Below are 27,507 nucleotides of genomic sequence, written 5' to 3' on the forward strand. Positions count from 1 at the left end.
TTAAGTAAATTATCAATTAAAACAAAACAAATGGTTGGCTTTAAAGCATTTCATAATCTAGATACAAATTTTATAAACCAAATACAGATACTACTGCCAAGTTTAATAGGTTATACATAGATGACTTGATAAAATTAAATGATCATTAGACACTGGAACAGAAAATCTTATGCAAAAATCAATGGAAGTTTATAAAATGTTGTTGAAAAGAAAGCTAGTGAAGTACATCCTTAGAGTGACTGACAAATTTGCGATATTGGGAACAAACCAAGTCAATAATTAAAAACACAGACAATATCTGTGGAGAGAAAAACAGTGACAACATTGCAGGACAACACAAAATACTAAATCTACATTCCTCTTCACAGATATCACCTTACAATCAATTATTTTGAAGAGAAATTATGATTTTTTTCCCCAAACAGTAAATTATCAGGAATTAGAATAATTGTTGAAATGTCATTTAAGATGATAAAATATTATATCATACAGAGGAAAAATGGAGAAACACAACATGAGGGGTAAGATCGAGAAGAGGTAGCACTGATGTTTTGCATATAACCTCCATCGGTGCAACTGCATTCATGATTTCAGGTGAATTCAGTACAGGTTTCTTTTTCTTTTGGCTTGGCTTCGCGGACGAAGATTTATGGAGGGGGTAAATGTCCACGTCAGCTGCAGGCTCGTTGGTGGCTGACAAGTCCGATGCGGGACAGGCAGACACGGTTGCAGCGGTTGCAGGGGAAAATTGGTTGGTTGGGGTTGAGTGTTGGGTTATTCCTCCTTTGCCTTTTGTCAGTGAGGTGGGCTCTGCGGTCTTCTTCAAAGGAGGTTGCTGCCTGCCAAACTGTGAGGCGCCAAGATGCACGGTTTGAGGCGATATCAGCCCACTGGCGGTGGTCAATGTGGCAGGCACCAAGAGATTTCTTTAGGCAGTCCTTGTACCTTTTCTTTGGTGCACCTCTGTCACGGTGGCCAGTGGAGAGCTCGCCATATAACACGATCTTGGGAAGGTGATGGTCCTCCACTCTGGAGACGTGACCCACCAGCGCAGCTGGATCTTCAGCAGCGTGGACTCGATGCTGTCGACCTCTGCCATCTCGAGTACTTCGACGTTAGGGATGAAAGCGCTCCAATGAATGTTGAGGATGGAGCGGAGACAATGCTGGTGGAAGCGTTCTAGGAGCCGTAGGTGATGCCAGTAGAGGACCCATGATTCGGAGCCGAACAGGAGTGTGGGTATGACAACGGCTCTGTATACGCTTACCTTTGTGAGGTTTTTCAGTTGGTTGTTTTTCCAGACTCTTTTGTGTAGTCTTCCAAAGGCGCTATTTGCCTTGGCGAGTCTGTTGTCTATCTCGTTGTCGATCCTTGCATCTGATGAAATGGTGCAGCCGAGATAGGTAAACTGGTTGACCGTTTTGAGTTTTGTGTGCCCGATGGAGATGTGGGGGAGCTGGTAGTCATGGTGGGGAGCTGGCTGATGGAGGACCTCAGTTTTCTTCAGGCAGACTTCCAGGCCAAACATTTTGGCAGTTTCCGCAAAACAGGACGTCAAGCGCTGAAGAGCTGGCTCTGAATGGGGAACTAAAGCGGCATCGTCTGCAAAGAGTAGTTCACGGACAAGTTTCTCTTGTGTCTTGGTGTGAGCTTGCAGGCACCTCAGATTGAAGAGACTGCCATCCGTGCGGTACCGGATGTAAACAGCGTCTTCATTGTTGAGGTCTTTCATGGCTTGGTTCAGCATCATGCTGAAGAAGATTGAAAAGAGAGAGAAAAGCTGGAAACATTTACACTGTTACAATGTAACAATGACGCCTGCACACTATTGATCCACATCAAAACTGTCGCCCAATGATGTTGGAGTTGAATCTGACAACACACCGGCAATTCTTCAAAGTCAGATGTAAGACATCAATTCCACCCACTACAGAAATTTTGTTATTGGTCAGCTAGAGTAATCTACAACTATTCTGTGATTCTTTAAAAAAAAACATTCAGGAAAGTATGCTCCAACATTTACCCAACCGTCACCATGGCAGCACAATTCCTTGCATTCTGTTTTAATATCACTATCTTTTGCCAATGTGGTATACCTTTAAATCACCTTTGAAAACACATAAACAAACAGCACCATACATAAACTCTTCTAATTTCTCAAAGAACTCTCCTATGTTTCTAAGAAGTACTTAGACATAAATGTAAAAGAAAAATTTAAAAATTTGCTCTATTTGTTGCGTGGTTATAAATATCTAGTTACATTGATGGTGTCTCATGGGCTGTACGGTCGGCGTAGCGGTTAGCGCAACGCCTTTACAGCACCAACGATCAGGATCTGGGTTTGAATCCCACGCTATCTGTAGGGAGTTTGCACATTCTCCCCATGTCTGCGTGGGTTTTCCCTAGGAGTTCAAGTTTCCTCCCACCATTTAAAACTTAATGGGGTGTAGGTTAATTGGACGTATATTGGCCGGCACAGACTCGTGTGACAAAGTGGCCTGTAACTATGCTACAGGCCGAAATTTTTAAAAAACGTTCTAACGCTGCCAGCTCTCCAATCCAATGACCATGCTTTCAAAAAATTCCTTTGTTATTTCTGTTACATTCTTGAACGTATGGGATGAGCATCATTTTCAGTTTCACTAGTTTTCAAATTATCTATTTATGGCAACCCTGTTTAATTCCATCTCCTTTTCTTGCACCCCCTAATCAAAATTTCTTTAAAAAGCAGGTATTCATTATTTTCACTTGAAACTTTATCTCTTCTTGTCCACCATTTAATAAAAAATAACTTGAAATCTTATTTTTAAACCCACTACATTATCTCACAGAAATGTCTCAATTTCCAAAACTTTCTTCATTTTCACTATAAATTTTCAATGATGTAAACATATTCTTTAAATTTAATTTATGTATTTCAGGTATTTTTTCTACAGCACCTTAACAACTTGTGAGAGCAAGTATAATCTGTATTGCCAATTCCAATTCATCTCCAAGCTGCAGTAGTTTTTTTTTGTTTACATCTTTTTTTTGCATTTGGAAGCTGTTATTTTTCCTGCTACAACTTCATTTCAATTTTAGCAAATCAATTCCCTGCTATTCCCAGTTAATTTACTAACTTGCACTCCTAAAATAAACCTCTCCTTGTTTTAGGTTGTCAATGGGTATTTTATTGTCAGACTCAAAAAGCGTGTTTTCATGGTGTACAATTCGATTAGTTATTAATTTGAACATGTTATTGTTTTGTTGTGGGCAATATGTATAATCTCAAAAATAAACATTCCCATAACATTTGGCAAGACTACAACGACTTAGACTCCAGATTTGATCATTATTTTGCATCTTGGTCGAGGAAACTATAATTTTAATAACTAAAAATTTGCAAACTTACCTTGTGCATAGTATCCGGATTAGATTAATAGCAAGTTTGGAGGATAACCTTCCCATAGTGCAACAGTGACTTAGCGAGGACAGCAACTCTGATGAAATATGTGGCAAGAAATACACAAGTTGCACCAAAGAATGTTGTGATTCAGATGGAAGGAGCACTAAAGTGCCATCTTGTGGATCTAAACAAATATTACAATATAATTTAGAAAATGGGGAAGTTTTCAGCATTAAAACAATGCCTAGTTTCATAAAATAAAAATATTCAAATTATTACAAGACTTCACTAATGTTTGAAAACAGCCAATTAGAATTGTTGCTTTCAGACACACACACACACACAAAAAAAGAAAATGTCCTGAGCTAGTTCCTTACCAAGTGTTTTCTCACGGATTTCCACCTTTCCTGTTCTAGTCACCCTCCCCACAAACAAACAACTTTTTCACTTCAAAAAAATACAGGTATGTTCAATAAAAACAAATTCATAAAGTCAGGAAAATTTATTTTTATTCAAGGAAATTTGAGAAACCAAGAAACATTAAATGATGATCTGATTTTGACTGATGGTTTTGAAAAAAATAGAGAAAATATTCTTTCAAGTGACTATGTGAACTTAAAAAGTACTTACTTAATATTAAACCTTTGTGAGACCTTGATAACTTGATGATCATACCTTGATGAAGCACTCAAATGCGAAACATCAGTTTGGAATCTTTCTCTTTGCTATATAAAGTAGTTTGACCTGCTGAGTTTCTCCAGCATTGTGCTTTTACTTCAACCACGGTGTCTGCAGACTTTTGTGTTTTACATCAATAACTTCTGAACAATTATACATATATATAATGATATATAGATGCAAGCACTTCAGAACTACCAACAACCCAACTCCTAACTCCTCCTTGGTGTTGTCTGTGAGTTTGCATGTCCTCCCTGTGACCATTTGTGCTGGTCAATTGGGTACACTAGCCAAGTGAAAATAAATGCGTGGAAAGACCATCGGGGGTGCTAATGAGTGTATGACAGAGAAAATAGGCCACAAGAAAAAAATATGGGAAATGGGATGATCTGAGAGTCGAAATAGACTTGATGTGCTAAAAGGCCTCCATGTCTTGAGGAAATTAGAGAAATTATTTTTTCTTATTTGAACAATAAATAGTCAGGATCCATCACCATTACACATCCTAACCATTTGAAAAGAAATGTTGCATTTTGGATGCTAATCAAATCCAAAATTGCTCTTTATTCATTTCTGAATTTAGACATACAGATTAAAAACAGCTTGACCAACAAATGTGAGCATCAAATGGAGGACTACTCCCCAATCAAGAAATTTAAACTCAAAGAAAGCCAGTAATCATCTTTGTGCAAACATGAGAATAAATCATTACTTTCATGGTTCCAAAATTAAAAAATCCCCAAAGATCAGTCAAATTATTACATTTTCTACAAAGGCAATATATATGGCACTAGAACATTTTTGGATAACCCAGATATTCACATTATTTAAACAGAATTCCATGGCAGTGGCCCAATATCTTGATGGGTCCCAACTTTCATCTAATTTTATTTTAATAAGTCAATTAACCAAGAAGAAAGCTTTTCTCTCCCCTCAACTTCAAGCAAGAAAAATATAATTAAAAACTTGCAGATGCTGGAAATCTGAAATGAAAACAGACTGCTAGAATACTCAGCCAATTGGGCATACCCTGAAGATTGAAACAAATTTAACATTTCAGGTCCATGAACTCTTTTGCACCCCTGTTTCTTATTGTTAGGGGCACTGGGCAATGCTAATGATGACTCTTTGTTTGCCTTATGGCAAGCAAAAGGAAGTTTTGTGTACATTAGATTTTTATATTATTACATGACAATAAAAATATAAATCAATGTATTGGATTAAAAATTGGGATACCTCCAAAAACACCTTCAACCCAAAATAATTTAATACCTGTGACTATGGGTAATGATATCCTGGCCATCTGGTGTTAGAAAGGGATCAGAGGGAGGGAGTCACGTGATGGAGTAGTGGCCGGACGGTGAACTCCAGCCCTCTCCAGAAAAGTCAAAAAAAACAAAGAAAAACACAAAGGCACAGAAATAAAAGTTAAAGAAAAGTGAATATAAAGGTGGAAAGAAGATGGCGACAAAAAAAGAAAAATCGAAATCAACGGTAAGAAGAGAGGAAGAGAAGACAACGGAGGAAGAAGGAGAAGGCCTTACCTGTTCGAAGAGGCCCGCGGTGGAGAGAGAAACCCGCTCCCTCAGGTCGGTAGAAAGTGGACTACAAAAATGGCTCGTTGAGCCGAGTAAAAGTGCGCAACCGCGCATGAAAAAAAACACACCGACGGGAGGGGTGACCAGCTGGGGAGTCGATCTCCACAGCCGGCAACAACAGCTGCAGAACACCTGCAGCAAGAAGAGAACATAGAAGACAATGAAAACAAGAAAGAAGAGAAGAAAAGGGCAACAAAGAAACAACAGATGGCCAACCCAGAGGAAGAAGAAAAGGAAGAGGAAGAGTACAGTGAAATAGAAGAAGGGAAAGGCAGGATAAAGGATATACTTTCTCTTATTAAAGAATACATGGAGTCATTTAAAGAATGGCAAACACAGGAATTTAAAGATTTAAGAAGAAGAATAAACAACACAGAAGAGAAAATGAATAAAATAAATATGACCTTAACAGAAATGGGAAATAAAATGGACAAGATGGAAGAGCGGGAAGTAGCAGTAGAAATGGAGGTAGAGGATTTAAAAAAGAAATTAGAGGAATCTAATAAAAAAGTTATAGAGACACAAGAACTGTTAGCTCAGAAAATAGATATAATGGAAAATGATAACAGAAGAAATAACATAAAGATAGTGGGCCTTAAGGAAGATGAAGAAGGCAAGAATATGAGAGAGTTTATAAAAGATTGGATCCCTAGGATCCTAGGATGTCCAGAACTACAGCAAGAAATGGAAATAGAAAGGGCACATAGAGCATTGGCCTTTAAACCACAACCACAACAAAAACCAAGATCTATTTTTAGTAAAATTCCTAAGATATACAACAAGAGAAAAGGTACTGGAGAAGACAATGGAAAAAGTAAGAGAGGGCAACAAGCCACTGGAGTACAAAGGGCAAAAAATCTTCATTTATCCAGATATAAGTTTTGAACTCCTAAAGAAGAGAAAGGAGTTCAATACAGCAAAGGCGATTTTATGGAAGAAAGGGTATAAATTTATACTAAAGCATCCAGCGGTATTGAAAATATTTATTCCAGGACAACAAAACAGACTATTCTCGGATCCAGAAGAAGCACGAAAATTTGCAGAACAATTACAAAATAGACTGAGGGATGAAGACGTGTAATGAGAGTAAAAATGACCACGATTTATATGTATGTGGGTAAAGAGGTATAAGTGTGTATATGTATAATGTGCATAAGTGAATGTATCCGTATTTAGAGGAAAATATAGATAGTATAGACAAGAATTAATAAGGGAAGGAAATGGAATAGAGGGAATAAGGAGGGAACTAAAAGAGTGACCTTTGTTACATATGAAAAGTGAAATATTTTCTGGGGGGGGCTGGGTGGGGAGGAGTTGCGGTCACTGCAAAATCAGCTGACGCTTGCAAGTGAATTCGCAAACCCAAATGGAGAGGGGAGATGTGGTTGTCCGACAAGGGATAAAGGACAACTCAGGAGGGGAAGGGGAGATTGGGGCTAAAGAAGTTTTAAATAGGAGAATAAGGAAAATGTTTGATGTTTTAGGAATGTTGTCTTATAAAGGGTTTAAAATAAGAAAACAGAAATGGAAAAGGAGGAAAGGTAATGATGGAAAAACGGAAAGGGAAGATAAACAAAGTATAAAATGGCTACGTTGAACTATATGACTTTAAATATTAATGGAATACATAACCAAATTAAAAGGAAGAAACTGCTAAATTTACTGAAAAAAGAAAAAATTGATATAGCATTTGTCCAAGAAACACACTTAACTGAATTGGAGCACAAGAAATTAAAGAGAGATTGGGTAGGACATGTAACAGCAGCATCGTATAATTCAAAAGCAAGAGGAGTGGCTAATTAGTAAAAATGTGCCATTTAAAATAGAAGAGGAAATAATAGATCCAGCAGGGAGATATGTAATGATAAAATGTCAGATATATTCGGAGTTTTGGAATCTACTCAATGTATATTCACCTAACGAAGAAGATCAAAGGTTTATGCAAGATATCTTTTTGAAGGTAGCAAATACGCAAGGGAACATATTAATAGGAGGGGATTTCAACCTGAATTTGGATTTAAATATGGATAAAACTGGGAAAAAAATTAACAGAAAGAACAAAGTAACCAAATTTATAATTAAATCAATGGAAGAAATGAAACTTTTGGATATATGGAGGAAACAACACCCAAAAGAAAAGGAATATTCATATTACTCGGCTAGACATAAAACATACTCAAGAATAGACTTATTTTTGTTATCAGCTAGTATGCAAGATAGAGTAAGAAAAACAGAATATAAAGCTAGAATACTATCGGACCATTCACCCTTAATATTGACAGTAAAGCTAGAGGACATTCCTCCAAGAATGTATAGATGGAGATTAAACCCCATGTTACTTAAAAGGCAGGATTTTAGAGAATTTATTGAAAAACAAACAAAAATGTATTTTGAAATAAATACGGAATCAGTGGAAGATAAGTTTATACTATGGGATGCAATGAAAGCATTCATTAGAGGGCAAATAATAAGTTATGTAACCAAGATGAAGAAGGACTATAATCAGGAAACAGAGCAGTTGGAAAGGGAAATAGTAAATATAGAAAAAGAATTAGCAATGAAGGAAGATACAACTAAAAGAAGAGAATTGGCGAATAAAAAAATAAAATATGAAACACTACAAACATATCAGGTGGAGAAGAATATAATGAAGACAAAACAGAAATATTATGAACTGGGTGAAAAAACGCACAAAATTCTAGCATGGCAGCTTAAGACAGAACAAGCTAAGAAAACGGTATTGGCATCAAGGAAAAAAGACAAACAAATTACATATAGAAAGGGATCAGATATATCGAGGATTGTTATATACAAAGGTAGTTTATGACATTTGAACAATTAAGAAATAAATATGATTTGTCAATTTGAACATTCTTCAGCTATCTGTAACTAAAATCTTTCTTAAGGGAAAAATTAGGACCAGATATGATTGTACCTAGATCAATAACATGAAGATTCTAATTTGACAGAGGAATGTATTACATATTCCAAAGTGAGAGTCTAAAACCGAATTTACATAGATCTAGGGAGAAATGGGAGATGGATTTGGATACAAAATTAATGAAGAGTGGCAGCAAGACCTGTGTATGAACAGTATGACTGGAATCATTAATTCCAGATATAAATAGGTGCAATATAATTTCTTACATCAGTTATACCTCACACCACAAAAATTACATAAATCAAAATCTCATTTTTCAGAAATGTGCTCTAGATGTGACATAGAGGTTGGAACTTTTGTCCACTCCTGGCTGAGAACAAAGGCCTTTTTGGGTGAATTTGGGGGATATTCTTAAGAAAATATTCTTAAGGAGTGGATTTTCCACAAGATCCAGAAGTATATCTTATGGGAGACATTGGCAACATGAGTTTTAAGTTATCAAAACACCAGATTTCATTTGTGAAGGTAGCCAGAAGTGTCGAGGGGTTTCATGGAAGTCCGACTCCCAGTTAACCATTTCACAATGGAATATGGAAATGAAGAGTTGCATTCCCCTAGAGAAGGTCTCTTACAATACAAGGAAGAATTATGACACATTGGTTAAAATATTTTTTTATTGGCACCCAGTTTGATTAATTCCCCCTAATTGCAAAGAAGATGACACAGACAATGTGTGTCTATGTTTTTTTTTGTGAAGAAAGATAGTTAATTGATTCTGTATTAATATAAAATTATTGACTGCTTCATCAATTGTACAGGGGAGGGAGGCAGGGAGGGAAGTAAGGGGATGGTATTAACAGTGTGTGGGTGTATCAAGTTGATTTGTTTATGTTTTGTTGAAAAATCAAAAATAAAATATTCAGGAGGAGTAATGTGATGTGGAGCAGGGGGTAGCGTGATTCTCAGAGCTCCTGAGAGAACTAGTGAAAATATTTAAAAAACAGCCAGAAAAACGACAGAAAGAGCAGAAACAAATTGGCTAGAAATGGTGTAAAACATATAGATATGGGAAAGAAAAAAGACAATTCAGAAAGAAACAGCCACCCCAGCACAGTATGAAGACCAGGAGAGGTGGCCACGTGGCAAAGAAAATGATGGGACCTGTTCGAGGCACCCATGTGAAGAAAAACAATTTACCCACTCAGGCTGCTGGGCTGGAAGACAACAGGACCTGCTCACCATCAGGCCCAGGGTAGAGTGCAGGCATCACAGTGGGAGAGCCATGTTGAGGTGAGCCCCAAGGGAACTGGCAGGAACGGGCCAAGAGAGGCAGCGAGAGGGAGAGCATCGGAGAGGAAGCATCGCCGACACCACGGAGCAGCCCAATGAGGCAGTGGCGGCAGCGGTGTGAGCAGCAGCGGTGATAACAGCGAGGACAGCAGAGGTGGGAGTAGCGACGGTGGCATTAAAAATGGGCCCCGCGGCTAGTGGCAAGAGCGGGCAGAGAGAGGTGGTGCAGAGGAGGCAGGCGACCCCGACCATGCATCCCAAGGCGGGGTTGGAGGATCAGACTGAGCTGGGAGAATGGCCTTACCTGCATCCTGGAGGCAGAAGCAGCGAGGTAGCGGCAGTAGATCAGGAGGCAGCATCAGGAGCGACACAAAGGGGGAAGGGGAGAGCAGTTGACTGGGAGGGTCCGTCATCACAGGCAGGAGAGAGGAAGAGAGCAGGAGGAGAGAAGGGGGAGACTTGGAGCCCTCAATGGAAAATATCATGAAGGCAGTGGTCGAGGCCTCTGAAAAAAGACTGAGGAATGTTTTAAAAGACGTCACTGCAGAAATAGGGGAATTTGGGGGGTTATCTGGAAGAGTGAACATGGTGGAAAACCGTGTCAATAGGAAGGAGGACAGTGTAGAAAGGTTAGAGGTATGGGGGTAAAGGACAGGAAAACGATCTGGGATTAACTAGATATGTTAGAAAACCATAATAGGAGAAATAATATAAAAATTGTAGGAGTTAAAGAGGGGAAGGACCCTATTACTTTTTTTTTAAAAAGGTGGATACCTGAAATATTGAGAATGGAAAGGGGAGGAGAGGAACTTCAGGTGGGAGGAGAGGAACTTCAGGTGGGAGGAGAGGAACTTCAGGTGGAAGGGGCCCCATTGGTCTCTTTTCCCCAAACCAGGACCAAACAGAGATCCTGTTCAGTCCTTATTAGACTTTGGGGATACCAAGAAAGAGAATGAATCCTACGCACGGCACCAGTGGGCGCAAAACAAAGAAATGGCCTGTTAGAAGTGGAGGAGGAAAAGGTTCTTTTTTTTTCCCCCACAGACTTAAGCGTAGAATTGGTAAAAGATAGAAGGAATTCGATATGGGGGGGGGGGGGGAAGGGGAGGAGAAGATTTTACCAGAAGCTAAAGAGCCATGAGTTTTGCCAAGAACTTAGTCGCAACCCAGGAGGATTTCCAAAGAAGATAAAGAGATGGTGGGTCAAGGATAAGAAGAGATGTGGCTGTACATAATGTATATATAGTTATATTTTTTAATTAAAAAAAAACAAATAAACAAAAAATGGTTACTCTAGCTAATCATAAAGGTTGTAAGTTTAAAAAGAAAAGGTACAGGATGCAGTGGCGGAGGAGGTGGGGAGGTTTGATGGGTGCCACAGGCATACTCCAAATTAGAGAGGGAGTTGGCGCCTGTGTAGGGGATAGGGGCGTTGGGATATTTTCTGAATTATTGGTTTTGGTTTGTCAATTTGTTTAGCTTTCGTTTTGCACACTAGTGTCTGTGCCAGGAGTCAACAGGAGACAAAAGAGATGGAAGGTAAGTATTGGAGGACAGAAGGGAGGGGGAGAGGTAGATAGATAGGCACTGGGAAGATGGGTAAAACAATTAAGTGTATAAATTTTAATGTTAAATGGCTAAATGGGTTCATTAAGAGAAAAAAGTCTTGGCACATCTTGAGAAGCTGCAGGCAAACATAGTGTCCCCGCAGGAAACTCATCCTACGAACCAGAAATATGCTAAATTAAAAAGGGAATGGGTCGGTCAGGTAGCAGTTCCCTCCTTCAATTTGAGAGCCAGGAGAGTGGCAATCCTAATGGGAAACCATGTTCAAGTAATGGACTTGGGTGGGGGGTGGTCGCTGAATTGGCAGGGAAGTTCATGATGATGCATTATCAAATATACTCAGAATCATGGACACTTATGAATATATATCTCCCGAATTTCGACCATGAAAAATTTATACAAGATACATTCTTGAAAGCATATGGGTGGGGGGTTGGGGGGCTGTGAGAATATATTAATTGGAGGGGATTTCAATTTTTGTCTAGATCCAGTCATGGATAAGTCAGCCAAGAAGGCGATGGAAAGGCCACCGCAGCAAGGTCCACCCTGGCCTTCATGAAAGATTTAAATCTCAATCACTTGGAGAAGTCTGAACCCGAGAGAAAGAGATTACTCCTTTAATTCAAGGCAACACAATTTCTACACTAGAATTGATTTTTTTTCTGGCATCAGCCCAGTTGGAAAGTAGGATAGTGGAGACCAAGTACATGGCATGGTTGCTGTCAGACCATTCATCCCTGACTTTTTCCATCATTATACCAGATAAGCAGGCTACAGTATATAGATAGCACCTAAATCCATATCTGTTGGGAAAACCAGAATTTTGTAGCTTTGTCAGATAGAACTGTTCTGCAATATGAGCTGGCCCTCTACTGCTAACAATTGTTTTTTGATTTGGGACATGTTGAAGGCTTATTTAAGGTGTCAGATAATTGGATACATTGTTGGAATAAAAAGGGGATAAATGAGGAAAATACTTTGGAACAGGACATACCTCAATTGGAAAAAAGATTATCAAAGGTCAGGGTTCAATGAAAAATACAGGGATTTATCAATAAAAAGTTCAAATACAATACGTTGCAGACATACAAAACAGAGAAGCTGATCTTATGATCAAGGATGGGAGAAAGGGCCCATATAGTCTTGTCCTGGCAGGTGAGGGCGGAGGAGGTCTTGAGGACAATTAATGCAATTCAAATGGGGGGAAGGCAAGATTTTGTGAAAGCTAGAAGAAATAAATTATACATTTAGTAAGTTCTATAAAGAATTATATAAATCAGATTTGGCGGGGGGGGGGGGGGGTGCGGAAAGGATGACCCTGCCAAAATAGATGATTTCTTGCTTTCATTGGAACTATCAAATTTGGATCAGGAGGAGTTAGATGCTCCCTTCTCTAGTGAGGAAATTTAACATACTCTGAGTACTCTGCAGGGAGAAGATGGTTTCCCCATTGAATTTTATAGAAAACTCGAAGACCTTTTAATGCCCCTTCTTATGAAGGTGGTGGATCAGGTGGCAGAGACAATACCCTCCTGGGTGATCCCAAAAAAAAGACAGGGACCCATTGAAACCCTCTTCCTATAGGCTTATATCATTACTGAATGCAGATTATAAAATTATAGCAAAAATATTGACCAATAGATTGGCAAAACATCTGCCAAAAATAACAAATTAACAGATCAGGTGGGATTTGTTCAAAAGAGGCAAACAGCAGATAAGGTAGCCTGATTGCTCAATAGAATACACCTGGCACAGTCAAGGGAGGACCTGGGAGTGGCTGTATCCTTGGATGCGGAGAAGGCTTGTGATAGATTGGAGTGGGATTTTCTGTTTAAGACACTGGAGAAATTTGGATTGGGTCAAACATTTATCAATTGGATAAGGACGTTGTATTACAAGCCCCAGGCTTCAAGGAGGATCGTTGTCTTTGTTAGTATTTAGGTGGTTTTTGTATGTTTGTATTATTATATTTTAATATTTGTATAATTTAAGGGATAGGGAGGGCAGATGTCCCCTGTGTTCCCGTTGAGTAGATCTAGTAGGCAGGGCTCCCCATTGTACCCATCTCTGTTCATACTAGTTATTGAACAACTGACAAACCATTCGGCATGATCAAAATAGGTGAAACACAAAAATCAACCTATCTGCTGATGATATGTTGTGTATTTGACGGAACTTGAGGCGGGGGGGTGGGGTCGTTGACCAAACTGAGGACTATACTGGAGGATTATGGGAAGGTCTCCAGGTATAAGGTTTATCTGGATAAAAGTGAAATTATGTCTTTGTCAAAAGGAGATATAGACCCTATCAACGGGAAACCCAATTCACATGGCCACAGGAAGGCATTAAATACCGAGGGATAAGAGTTGATAAAGACCTATGCAATAAATATAAATGATCTCCCTTTGCTCCAGAAGATTGAGGAGGGCCTGGCCGGATAGAAAACTCTGCTCATAACATTGATGGGCAGAGTTAACTGTTTAAAAATGAATGTGATGCCAAGACTACAATATATTTTTCAAATGCTGTCCATTTTGTTGACCAGTGCTTCTTTAAAATGTTCAATGAATGTGTCAAAAGGTTTTTGTGTAATGGTAATGTGTCTTAGAGTCTCCATGGAAAAATTGACAAGGGAATATAAATTGGGGATCAAAAAACTGCCAGACTTTAAAAAAATACTACTGGATGTCCCAAGCAAGGTTTAATGCCTCGTTTTTTTTTGAGGTGGGGGTCCCCCTTCTTGGGCACATATCGGGTTACATGCAGTAGGAGGAAAGATAGAAGGAAAATTTATATGCAAGTAGGATGTAAAATTAGTTTCAAAGAAAAAGATAACCCCATAATGACAAAGAATAAATCAATGTATTGGATTGAAAGTGGGGTGATCTCTTAAAACGCCGGATCCTGGATAGCTGGTGCCAGAAGGGGATCAGGTGTATTGAGGATTGTTACTATCAAGGACAGCTCATGTCATTCAAGCAGTTGAGAACTAAATATGAGCTATCGAATAGAACATTCTTCTGCTTTCTGCAATTAAGATCTTTCCTTGGGGATAAACTGGGACCAGCAATGACCCTGCCTGACTGTAGTGACATGGAGACTCTAATTCAAAAGAGGAATGTGTGCAAATTTATTTCTAGGATGTATTCCATATCCAAAGTGAAGGCCCAAAGCCGGGCTTACATCGGTCAAGAGAAAGATGGGATTTGGGCTTGGGCATAACAATTGATAAACAATGGTGGGAAGATTTATACTTGAATAGCCTGACAGGAATTGTTAATGCCAGACACATACTGATGCAATATAATTTCTTGCATCAGTTATACCTCACACTGATGAAATTACACAAGTCAAAGTCAGAAATTTCGGAAATGTGCTTTAGGTGTGGTGTGGAGGTTTGAACCTTTGTCCACTCCACCTGTACAAGAGTGAGATCCTTCTGGGAGGACCTGGCGGACACTGAAAAAAATTTACAAAGGTGGATTTTCCACAGGAGTTGTACCTTCTAGGGGACATTGGGGAAGTACAGTTTAGACTGTCCAAACACCAAATTCAGTTTACGAAGGTCGCCTTGCCAGTAGCCAGGAACTGTATAGCAGTTAGGTGGAAGTCCGACTCCTAGCTAAATATCGCACGATGGAATATGGAAATAGTGTTGCATTCCCCTGAAGAAAATCACCTACAATTTACAGAAGCGATATGGCACATTCATTGCAAGTGTGGCAACCGTATCTGAGGCACATCGATGCACAGATTATAATTCACACACCTCTCCCTCCCCCCAAGTAAGAGAAAAGAAACAATCTGGCCCAGCAGATAAAGGATTAAGAGTTTGAAATGGAAAATGTGACACAGACGGTGTGTTTTTGCCCCTACCTGTTTTTATTTAATATCCGAGGTCCTCTAGCTTCAAGGAGGATCGTTATCTTTGTCGGTATTTAGGTGGTTTTTGTATGTTTATATTTTTATATTTTAATATTTGTATAATTTAAGGGATAGGGAGGGTGTAAGAAGAAGAAAAGAAGGACTCAGTAAATCATATTACATGGAAAGAGAATGCAAAATTCTGTTTATTGGATTTGCATGAGTCTTTAAAAAATATATAAATATTCAAAAAATGTTACTTTTGTACTTTTCCCCTCTACCAGCCCTTATTGATCCATTAACCAAACAGCTCCAAAAGTATTACATCACCTGGATAATTGTTGTGCACACCCAAGCACAAACATTTTGTTTGCTATCTCCAGACATTCCATTTGTTCTCTACATCCCTCCCCTTTTGTGCAAGCAAACTTGGTTTCTCCAGTTCTAATGAGTAAAAACACAAAAATCTGTAGACGCCACGGTTGAAGTAAAAACACGACGCTGGAGAAGCTCAAGATGTCAAACAGTGATCTTTATATAGCAAAGATAAAAATACATCGACGTTTCAGGCTTGAGCCCTTAGTCAAGGTATGGAAAAATGTCAGCAGGCGCCTGAATTAAAAGGTAAGGTGGGTGGGGGGGGGGGGGGAAGATCATGGTCGCAAAGACAAGAGGTAAAAGATGGAGAAGGGAGGGAAAGCATAGCTGCAAGCAAGGGGAGCAGGATAGCTAGGTGAATAGAGAGGGAAGGAGGTGGAAAGATGAGGGAAAGAAGACAGGGGGAAGGGATGGAGAAAGGAGAGCAGGGTAGCAGATTAACCTCCGGTTTCCATTAATGCACTGAGCTGGAGGATGCCCAGACAGATGTAGAAAAGGTCACAAGGGGAGCACCGGATGCAGTAAATCAATCCTGCAAAAACACAACTGTTGCTTCCCTTGAAAGAGGGACGTTGCCTGTTTGGGGACGCAGACTGTGGTGAGGGAGGAGGAGTAGGCACCTCCTGCAGCCACAGGGGAAGGAGCTGGGGGGATGATTGGCAGGGAGGGATAAGTGCACAAGGGAGTCATGGAGGGAGCGGTCCCTACGGAAAGTAGAGAGGGGAGGAGTGGGCAAGATGTGTCTGATAGTTGGATCCTGTTGTAAGTGCCAGAAATTCCAGAGGATAATCTGTTAGATGTGGAGACAAGGAGAAGGGGAATCCTGTGCTTGTTGCGTCAAGGGGCAGAGGCAGCCAGGGCAGATGAACGGAAAATAAAGAAGATGCAGATGTGGGCTGGGTTGATGGTGATGAAGGGGAAGCCACATTTGTGCCAGATATTTCAGAAGATCTCGATGGAAGTCCTCATCTTGGGAACAGATGCAGCGGAGATGGAGAAATTACAAGAAGGGAATAGAATCCTTGCAGCGGACAGGGTGTGAGGAAGTGTAGTTGAGGTAGTTATGGGAGTGGGTGTAATTGTAATATATGTCAGTGGAAAGCTCGTCTCCCAAGATGAAGACAGAGATCCAGAATGGGGAGAGTGTTGTAGGAGATGGATCACGTGAGTTTGAGATCGGGGTGGAAGTTGACAACGAAGTGAATGAAGTTGATGAGCTCATTGTAGGTGCATGAGGCAGCCCTGATGTAGTCATCAATATAATGGAGGAAGAGCTGAGGGGCCTTGCCTGTGTACACTTGCAGCATGTATTGCTCCAAAAAACCCACATACAGGCAGATTTAGCTGGAACCCATGCAGGTACCCATAGTTACTGCTTTGATTTGGAGGAAGTGAAACGAGTTAAAGGAGAAGTTGTTCAGAGTGAGGACAAGTTCTGCCAAGCAGAGAAGGGTGGTGGTAGAGGTGACTGGCTGGGTCTCTGGTCCAGAAAGTAAAATGCTTTAAGACCTTCTGTATGGGGGATTGATGTACAAAGGGATTTGATATCCATTGTAAAAATGAGGCGGTTCAGTTCAGGGTATCCAAAGTCATTGAGGCGTTGGAGGTCTTATGAGGTATTGCAGATGTAGGTGGGGAGAGATTTGACCAGGGAAGAAAAGGTAGTCAAGGTGGGTTTTCGCCCACTGAACTAAAGCAGAGGAACAATGTGTCTACCAAGATGGAAAGGTTGGGTAAAAGATAGAACCAGGCAGTGCAGGGAGACAATGAAGCTGGAGAACATGGGAGGAAGGTGACCAGAGGTGACAAGGTTAGAGATGTGTTAGCGATAGTGGTTTGATGAGCTGTGGAGGGGTCCTGTTGAAGGGGTTAAGTAAGAGGAAGTGTCTGAAAGCTGTCGTCTGGCCTCAGCAAGGTAGAGGTCAGTGCACCCTCCAGCTGTAAGATGTTAACATTGACTTCTCTGGTTTCTGCTAACCTGCTCTCCTTTCCACATCCCTTCCCTTCCCGTCTTCTTTCCCTCAGATCTCCACCCCCTTCCCTCTATTCACCTAGCCGTCCCTCCTACTCTTGCTTGCTACTGTGCCCACCCTCCCTTCTCCATCTATTATCTCTTGCCTTTGCAATATGCTCCTACCTCCCATGCCTTCCCTCCCCCTTACTTTTTAAAAAATATATAAATCAGGCACCTGCCAACATTTTTCTATACCTTGATGAAGGGCTCAAGCCCAAAACATCAGTTATGTATTTTTATCTTTGCTACATAAAGGACTCTGTTTAACCTGCTGAACTTGTGTTAGCATCGTTAGAACTGGAGAAACACCGAGTCGTGACTCCCTTGCTCTCTCCACAAAATGCTGTCTGTCATGATGTGTCTTTCCAACACTTTTAACACTAAGAATGGACTGAAGTTTAAAAACTTGTCCATAGTTTGAAATAACCTACAGTGAAAAGCACAAATTTAGAGAAGAGCTAAAAAATGTTATATTCAGTCTGAAATACAAGTTTCTAATATTAATCTTACCATATAATTTGTAGACATTATTCTGAAGGCTCTGAAGTAGTTCTTTGTTTGAGCGGGCAGCTGCCACATGTATTACATCAATAAGCTGAGCTGAAAGAAGTGGATTCTTTGAACCAAGTTGTGCAAGTTGTAAAGGCAATCCAGCCAGCCAACGAGACACCACCTTACTTCTACCCAACAAAAGAAAAAAATACGTCAGTCGACAAAAAGCACTTCATTTAACGAGTAGGAGTTAAGATGTGTTACTATGGTACCTGCATATAACAGACTGAAATAATATAAAACTCCCCTTCCCCAATGTAGAGGCATTCAATATTTCAACATAAAATAAATTTTATATAGACTTGTGTATTTCACATTTTAAATAATAAAAAAAAACTAATTCTTAACATACTATGGCATTATGTATATACAGGTATGCATCACTTAACGTCCAGGATATGTTCTGTAGCATTATGCCATGTGAATGTTATGAGAACACCATATTATATACTTAGCGAAGTTATATGGGATAGTGTAGTGTACCTGTAAACTTTTTATTTGTAAGTTGGGATCAGTGTGGTGACCGACACAGGACTGTGGGAAGAGACCAAAGCAGTGGGATCCGTGTTACAATTTCCAGTAGCTAGCAATCACTTTTTCTAAATTGCTGTGGACCTGCTTGCGGTACCTGAATAATTGTGGGACTACAGATGTACATGCAGTCAGACGTTGCCCGAATGGATGTTGAGCACTACATACTTGTACTAAGGAATTATTTCATCTAAATTTTTGTACATTTCCAGTGCTTCTGTGCATTTAAACCAGCATCTATAAGAAGATGTATGATGGAAAAGATTAATTGGAACTAGGGAATTCTGGTAGCATGTCTACATCAACTGGACAGTTTCTCTTAACCAATACTTAACAATAGAAAGCCAACATTCTGAACAGTACCAATTGCATTCATCTGCAAAATTCTTAACCAATTAAAAAATCATTTTTAAGATTGCTGAGGCTACAAAATTAAAAGAAAATGGTAATAACTTAGACCTAGAACATTCATCAGAAATGAGAATTCAAATTATACAGGTCCAGTACCCCTTATCCAAAACACTTTGGACCAGATGTTTTTCATTTTTTTTCCAGATTTTGGAACAAAAAAACTAAGCAGCACAGTAATATTAGCAGAATACCTGTATCAGGGGTTAAACAGCAATAAATAACGGCAGACATTTTAAGCGCCAACATGATGCCAGAAGTGGAAAATTCACATGAAATAATGTTTAGCACTTAACAAAAAAAATCTGCTTACAAAAGACCACCTCGCCGACACCTCCCCACCGCCAGTTCCCTACAACTCCCTACTGTCACCACTGGTCCCCACCCACCTCCCCACCATCATCGCCGGTCTCGACCATCTCCCCAAATACCTCCCCGCCACCACCGCTGAACCCCGACCACCTCCCCATCATCGCCACTGCCGGTCCCAACACTTCCCCACCACCAGTCCAGACACCTCTCCGCTGCCAGTCCCCGACTAGGGTTCCGGTTCCTGCTCCGGTCCATGAACCAGAGGCAACTTCTTTAATGCGGATGGTACCGCACCCAATGGAGTTTCCGTCGCCGACTCCATCTACAGCCAATGCTGAAAACTTGGACCCAGCTCCATTTGGCATATTCCCAGCAAGAAGCAAAGATTTCGCGGGGTTTTTGAACTGTTATTGTAATTAAACTAGTGTCAACAGAGCATCAGAACCGCGCATGGGCAAATCAGGTGTTGAATTTGTTTTTCCTACTTGGTTTTCAGATCGTTGGATAAGGAGTACTCAACCTGTATCTTAATGGCTGGCTGTTCTAAAAATCAATTAATTAGGTATATATTTAAAAATATATTAGTTATGGCAAACAAATAATCAGATTAACTCTTGGAAGTGATGGGAATTTGGTTTGACTCAACTACCAACTGAAAAAGCCTCTAATTTGAATCAAAAGTACAACAGACTGTGGGAATAACTTCATCAAGTGGATTGCAATTTAAGGATTATAATTTATAGGGAGTAAAATCTGGTCTCTACACCAAAGCCCTAAACCAGTGACATTAAATTTATGTGAAGGCTGTATCGTGGCACTAATGAGCAACACCGCAATCAATAAATCCGAGCAGCACCCTGTTGCTCATTGCTGCAGTCAAGAACATAAGTAATTAAATCAGCCAACAAGTTAAAAAAGGTCCTGAATCAAGCAGCATCTGGAGAGGGATAGGAACGGGAGATAATCCGACATTAAGACAGAGAGCATAGCGCAAAGATGGACAGTGTAAAGCAATGAGGGGGAGAGGAGAGACAGGGGCTAGTAAATTATAGGCTTGGTGTTCCACAAGGAGACTTCAAGACACATGACTTTAGGAAAAAGTTCTGACTTGGTAAGCAGTGGAGACCCATTTGTAATGTTATTGTAGTCTCATTTTTAAAAAAAATGAAATCCTCACATTTCTAATTAAAACTGTAGAGACATGCATGTCAGCTTATTATACTCTCATGCCAGTGATGTTACAGAAACTAGAACTGAATAGTCTTTGCACTAGATAAGTATGAAATTTGAGAAGACAAATAATAAAATCAGAGAGCAAAAAAAAAATCAGAAGCATCATTTAGGATAGGATTTAATACATTACCTGGAAAGCTGAAGATTGGACGTTTTATCTCTCAGATAAAGACCGCTAAAGAAATTGAGCAACATAGTCCGAACAGAAAGAGAAAGGCCCTGTTGCTGATACTGTGTGTAAACTGCTCTCAATAATTCCTCCGTGGCACCTGAAAAGAAGTATAAAGAATAAAGTGAGGAAAATAATACTTCAAAAATAAACTATGAAAGGATCCAAACTCCCCAAGATTAAAGGATGTATTTATTTGCTGATTTCACTCAAAGCACAACCCGCCCCAATTATCTTGCATTACAAAGAGCTTAAAAAATCTGTTCAGCCCACCTGACTCCTGATTATGAATGCATGTCCATGTGAATGTCCCAGAGTGGGGGAGTGTGGGTGTGGGCAGAGTGGAAGGACAAATCTACATGCTATATTCGGAGAGCTAAATGTCTGTCCATCCCATTTAGGAATGTACATAATAGACAGGTGTGCAGGCAAAAATAACCAACAGGAGCAGAACAGAACCAAGAGGAGACATATTAAAAGTGCATTCAAAGGGAAATAATGAGAAAGAGAAATGATTTTTTAAATATTTCCATTTTCTTAAGGAATGCTTTGACAAATATATTCATGTAGACAAACTATACATTATTTAGTTCATTCAAACTTGCAAGAAGCAAGCAAACTGGATGCATTATGACAAGGTGGCAATAAACAAGTCTAATTGTCACAAGCATCTAATTCATTGCACAGATTTGGGGAATATGAAATCTGCACAATATATAAAATTATAAAGATTAATGATGAATTTTGCAGATAATGTCTTATTCACTATTTCATCTCACCTCTGTTGTGTTGTATCAGTACAAGCCTCCACACTAACATCAGCATCCCACTTAGCTGTTGATAAGCCAGTTTCCTGCCATCTGACAGGTTCTGTGTCACAAATTTTCGAACTTGTTCTAACCAGTCAGAATCCTGATGGGCCGTTAAAGAACTGGTGAGTGACACCATAACCTGACACAATGCCAGATTCAATACAAGAGAATGGTCTGCATTGTTCATAACTGTCGCTGCTTGTTTGTCCCTGAAAATAATACAGTAAACATTTAATGATTTTTTTCTGGTACATATTTAATGCAGAATTAGATTTTAAAAGTCATTAATTTGTTTTAATAAATTATTTATAGCATCAGTTTATTTAATTGGCTGATTTTTTTTTAATGGAGAAATGGTGCTTAGATGTTGTAATCCAAAAGTGCTCTACTCACTTTGCACCTTTTACAGTGTGGCTCAGTACAACAGCAACACCATCTACAAATTCACTGATGATGCCATGGTAGTGGGTTGTATAAAAAGGGATGATGAGTCAGCATACAGGGGAGATTGAAAACTTGGCTGAATGGTACACCAACAACAACCTTGCACTCAATGTTGCCAAAACCAAGGAGTTGATTGTTGACTTCAGGATGGGAAAACCAGAGGTGTACAATCCAGTGATCATTGGGGGAGAGGTGGAGAGGGTGAGCAAATTTAAGTTCTTGGAAGTCAATATCTTGGAGGATCTTTCCTGGACCCAACCCACTATCGTGAAGAAAGTATGTCAGCGCCTCCACTTCCTCAGGAGTTTGCAGAAGTTTGGCATGATGTTGGAAAATTTCTACAGATGTGTGGTGGAAAGTGTGCTGACCAGCTGCATCTGGTATGGGGACATCAGCATCCCTGAGCGTAAAGCCCTGCAAAAGGTAGGGGTACACAGCTCAGTACATCATGGGTAAAAGCCTCCCCACCATCAAGAACATCTATAGGGAAGAGCAGTAGCAATTATCCAGGATCCACACCACCCAGCACATTCTCTGTTCTCTGTCATCAGAAGAGGTATAGGTGGCACAAGAGTCACACCGCCAGGTTCAGGAAAGCTGCTACCCCTCCACATCATCAACAAACTCAAACTTTTACTTTTGTACTTTATTGACTTTTTTTTACCTCTCCTTGTATTGCACAGTTTGTTTACATGTGTTTGTTGAGTCATTTTTTTTTGCATTGCCAATAAGTGGTAATTCTGCCTTGTCCACAGGAAAAAGAATCTCAGGGTTATATGTGATATTATGGATATAATCTGAAAAGTGCTATGGAAATGACAAACAGTAAAATCAAGTTTATATTTTCTCACAACATAGGAGGAGGCCAGAAGGCTTATCAAGTCTATGCTGACTTCATGTAACCCATTTTCTCACACTAACCTACGAATCAGCTCGATTTTGGGACATCAGAGGAAAACTGAACAAATGTGATACCCACATGGACACAAGGAAAAAAACAAGCAAACCACATACAGTCAGAAGTGGGAGTCATCATTGAATCATTTTGCTGGAGCTACAAGACAGCTACGCACTTTCAGTGCCACTCTGCTACCAACAATCAAATGTCCCATTTAATTTGTCAAAAAAAAGTGCAAAAAAAAAACCAGAATAAGATTATTGATGAAGTAATTGATGAAGTAATGGATTGTCAGGGAATTAAGTTTGCATTGAGATGAAACTTTGCACCCATTGATGATGACCAATACTGCTGAATATTTCCAATACTTTCTTTTTTTAAAATGCAAGCTTTCCAGCATCTACAATTGTTTTGCTGCTGGGAGAACCAGGATAATGAAGAACACTAGTAATCTCGGTGTTTAACTTATTGTCTTAAAGTTCATTTGCAAATGAAAAGAGAATATGAAAACAACAATACAGTTATCCTTTAACATTAAGTTACTTGTAATGCAGTTAAAAAATGTTTTAACTGCATCTGCTATTTACTTACTTTTTATCCCAATCTTTCTTTTTGCTTCTGGGTGCCTCCACCCCAGAGTAAGGAAAATATCTCATGAAATGATCTTTAAAATCAGAAAGATAGTGATTTCGTAGCCAGAATTCCTGAAAAACATGAAAAGAATTGGTAGCTAATTTAAAGGGCACTGTAACAAATTAGCCTCAGTACATCAAAATTTTTGCATTGATGAGACAGTAACAGCTTCGACAGGCTACATAAAAAATTAAACTGCGATCCTCAAAGATGCTTACACATCTCAAATTGTTCACGTTGAAAATCATGATGTTCTGATTAACTACGATCAGAGTACTTTGAAACATACTAGCTCTCAGAAAATGCTCATGCTTACGAACTTCAGATGGCAAAACACTAAGAAAGACGATTGGATTATTTGAATTAGGGTACAAGATTAGAGCCAGATTTGTAATCTGCATGCTAGGTACAGATACTGTTTGTAATAGAGGCTTTTACTCTTGCAGATATCACATTAAAATTATATATTAAAAACATCAGAGGTTGTAACATCCCACTTCTAAGTGCACAGAAAAAAAACCTTTGTGGCAGTGCACATCACTGATGGCAGTCAAACCGGCTCCGTGTGTTATGGTCGCAGCAGTAGAGCAGCTGCGTCAAGATGGCGCCGCTGGGGTAGTCTTTTCTGCCAACCAGGTTGGGTCTGCATCAGCACAGGGTAATGCCATGATGTCGTTTCCAGTACGAGGGCGGGACTTACCTGCGGCTTTATAAGACGCAGCATGGTAAGATTCAATAAACAACTGGAGTGCGAACGAGCCTACCGACTACTGGTCTCATTCTTTCAACTCAGTTTATCTACCGCTACATTGGTGACCCCAGAAGGCCCAGACACCTCTGGACTCAACAGTATGGGCACTGCAGCAGTCGCCTTCAAACTCCCGACTTTCTGGACACTTCGCCCACGCACTTAGTTTGGACGGGCGGAGGCACAGTTCCACATAAAGCAGATTACCTCAGACTTCACCAAGTACCACCATGTCGTCAGCTCCCAGGACCAAGAAACTGCAGCCAGAGTGGACCACCTCATACAGAACCAAGAGGAAGGTAAATACTCCACGTTGAAGGCGCTGCTCATCAGCACCTGTGGGCTCTCCAGGCGCCAGAGAGCAGCCAGGCTTATGCACCTGAATGGCCTGGGGGATAGAATGCCATCTGCCCTCGTGGACAAAATGTTCACACTGGCAGAGGGCATGTTTGAGCAGGCATTCTTAGAAAAGATGCCTGATGACATCCAGATCCAGCTAGCAGATGTGGATTTCAGCGACCCTCACAAGGTCGCAGCGAAGGCAGACATTCTCTGGCGCACTAAGAGGGGGAGCGAGGCTGCCATGAATCAGCTGACATGTCCCCAGACAGAGCAGCAGTCCAAAACCCAAACAAACAAGCAGGGATCAGCCACACCCTTGTAAGCCAGCAGAGGCGTTGAGGTGCTTCTACCACCAGCACTGGGGGGCAGATGCCCAAAAATCTAAGCAGCCCTGCGCATTTGCGGAAAACGCCCAGGCCATCCACCACTAATGGTTTTGGCAGCTGGTCACGCAAACAACCTGCTACATGTGACAGACAAGACCACGGACCACCGTTTCCTCATCGATACAGGAGGCTGAACTCGGCATCATTCCACCGACGCCACTAGAAGCCCAAACACAGCCACACGGGTCCACCCTGCGGGCAGCCAATAATACCACCATAAAGACATTTGGCACACAGCAAGTGGTGGTATGCCTCGGCGGCAAGACCTTCCGCTGGGATTTCACACTGGCCACGGTGGAGTAAACACTCCTCAGCGTAGACTTCCTCCGAGCACACAGCCTGCTCGTGGACCTCAAGGCCAAGCTTCTGGTGCACACCCAGATGATCCAACTCGCTGCCACCAGCGGGCGGAACCAGCAAATGACCACCGTCACCACTCCCATCAACAAGTATAGCCACATTTTAGCTGAATTTACCTCCATCCTCAGGCCACAGTTCACGTCTATGATGGTGAGACATAGTGTGCAGCGCCACATTGTGACACAGGACCCCCACTCCACGCGAGGGCCAGACGCCTTCCACCAGACAAGTTGCATCTGGCCAAGAAGAGGAGTTCAAAAGCATGGAGGACCTGGGGATCATCCATAGTTCCGACAGCCCATGGGCCTCCCGTATGCACATGGTAACCAAGGCCACTGATGGCTGGCGACCTTGTGGGGACTACCGGCGCCTCAACGATTCAACTACCCCAGACCGCTACCCAGTCCCCCACATACAGGATTTCACAGCCAACCTTCACGGAGCGAGTTTTCTCCAAAATCCACCTGGTATAAGGCTACCACCAAATCCCCATCTACCCAGACGACATCGAGAAGACAGCCATTATCACGTCTTTCAGACTATTCGAGTTCCTGTGCAAGGCGTTCGGACTTAAAAATCCAGCGCCTAATGGACACAGTGAACAGAGATCTGGACTTTGTTTTCATCTACTTATACGACATCCTCATCGCCAACAGGAACCACCAGGAACAAGCTACCCACATACGCAAACTCTACTCCTGCCTTTCTGACTTTGGCCTCATGGTCAGCCCAGCAATGTGCCAGTTTGATCAGAAGATGATCAATTTCTTAGGCCACGGGATCACCAGGAATGGAGTGACACCATTGCCATTCAGCAGTTTGCAAGGCCTTCACGGTCAAAGCCCTGCAGGAATTCGCCGACATGGTCAATTTTTACAATCGTTTTATACCTGCCACACCACGAACCATGCGTCCCCTCTTCGCTATGATGACCTTCAAACAGAAGGACTTGGCTTGGACTGAGGAAGTGGGCACGGCTTTCGAAAGGACCAAGGAGGCCCTAGCCCATGCCATGTTGCTGGTCCACCCCAGAACAGATGTTCCCACCTCCCTGATAATCGACGCATCAGCCGCAGCGATTGGGGGCATACTCCAACAGCTGGTTGACAAACATTGGAGGCTACTGGCTTTTTTCAGTCACCACTTGCAGCCCTGCAACCGCCCCCCCCCCGCCCACCAGTTAAAACACAATGCTTTCGACCGGGAAATCCTAGCCCTCTACCTCGAGGTCAGGCACTTCCATTATTTCCTCGAGGGCAGGCCTTTCACTGTGTTCATTGACTACAAACCCTCATCTACTCCTTTTAAAAGGTTTCGGACCCCTTGTCAGCACGTCAGCAACGCCACTTGGCATACATCTCGGAATTCTCCACCAACATTCAACACTTCTCTGGCAAGGAGAATGTCATTGCTGACACTCTCTCAAGGCTGGCCATCCAGTCATTGGAACCAGGCCTAGACTATTCCAAGCTTTCATGGGTGCAAGAAGATGACGCGGAGACCCAGGTTTCTCACACATGGGCTTCCACTTAGAAGATGTCCTTCTGCCAGATAGCGGCCACACCCTGCTCTGCGTCGTGTCCAACGGCCAGCCCCGACTAGTCATCCTGGATCAATGGAGACGACAGGTTTTCAACTCCATCCACAATCTCTCACACCTGTCCATCAAGACCACAGCACACATGGTCGCTGCATGGTTTGTATAGCATTGTCTGCACATACAGGTCACTGAGTGGGTCCGCACTTGTACACATTGCCAGGTTTACAAAGTCCAAGGTCACACAAAAGTTCCTGTCCAGCATTTCGAACCACCCAGCGATGAGTCAACTATATCCACACTGATATCATTGGTCCCCTGCCCATTTCACGGGAAGCCCCATATCTCCTCACAGTAGTCAACTACACCACCAGGTGGCCTAAGGACACACCATTCAAAAGCATGTCCACAGACTCCTGCGCCAGGGCAGTGCTCACGCACTGGATATCCAGGTTCGGGACCCCGGCCCATATCACTATGGACAAGGT

The 27,507-nt window shown here is 41.2% G+C and overlaps 1 protein-coding gene across 4 annotated transcripts in view; it reads right to left on the minus strand.

The window, feature by feature from the left end:
- tex10 (testis expressed 10) overlaps positions 1-27,507 on the minus strand; it is a 112,608-nt gene that overhangs the window by 49,802 nt on the left and 35,299 nt on the right. For all 4 annotated transcript variants that reach the window (XM_069913588.1, XM_069913585.1, XM_069913586.1 and 1 more), the window contains exons 5-9: positions 23,605-23,717; positions 21,639-21,880; positions 20,821-20,959; positions 18,165-18,334; positions 3,392-3,569 (exon numbers count right to left, since the gene is read on the minus strand). In XM_069913588.1, coding sequence (XP_069769689.1) covers positions 3,392-3,569; positions 18,165-18,334; positions 20,821-20,959; positions 21,639-21,880; positions 23,605-23,717 — 842 coding nt within the window. The remainder of the gene's footprint in view (positions 1-3,391; positions 3,570-18,164; positions 18,335-20,820; positions 20,960-21,638; positions 21,881-23,604; positions 23,718-27,507) is intronic.

Source organism: Narcine bancroftii, chromosome 1 (assembly GCF_036971445.1).
Source record: "Narcine bancroftii isolate sNarBan1 chromosome 1, sNarBan1.hap1, whole genome shotgun sequence".
In the NCBI taxonomy this organism is placed as follows: Eukaryota; Metazoa; Chordata; class Chondrichthyes; order Torpediniformes; family Narcinidae; genus Narcine; species Narcine bancroftii.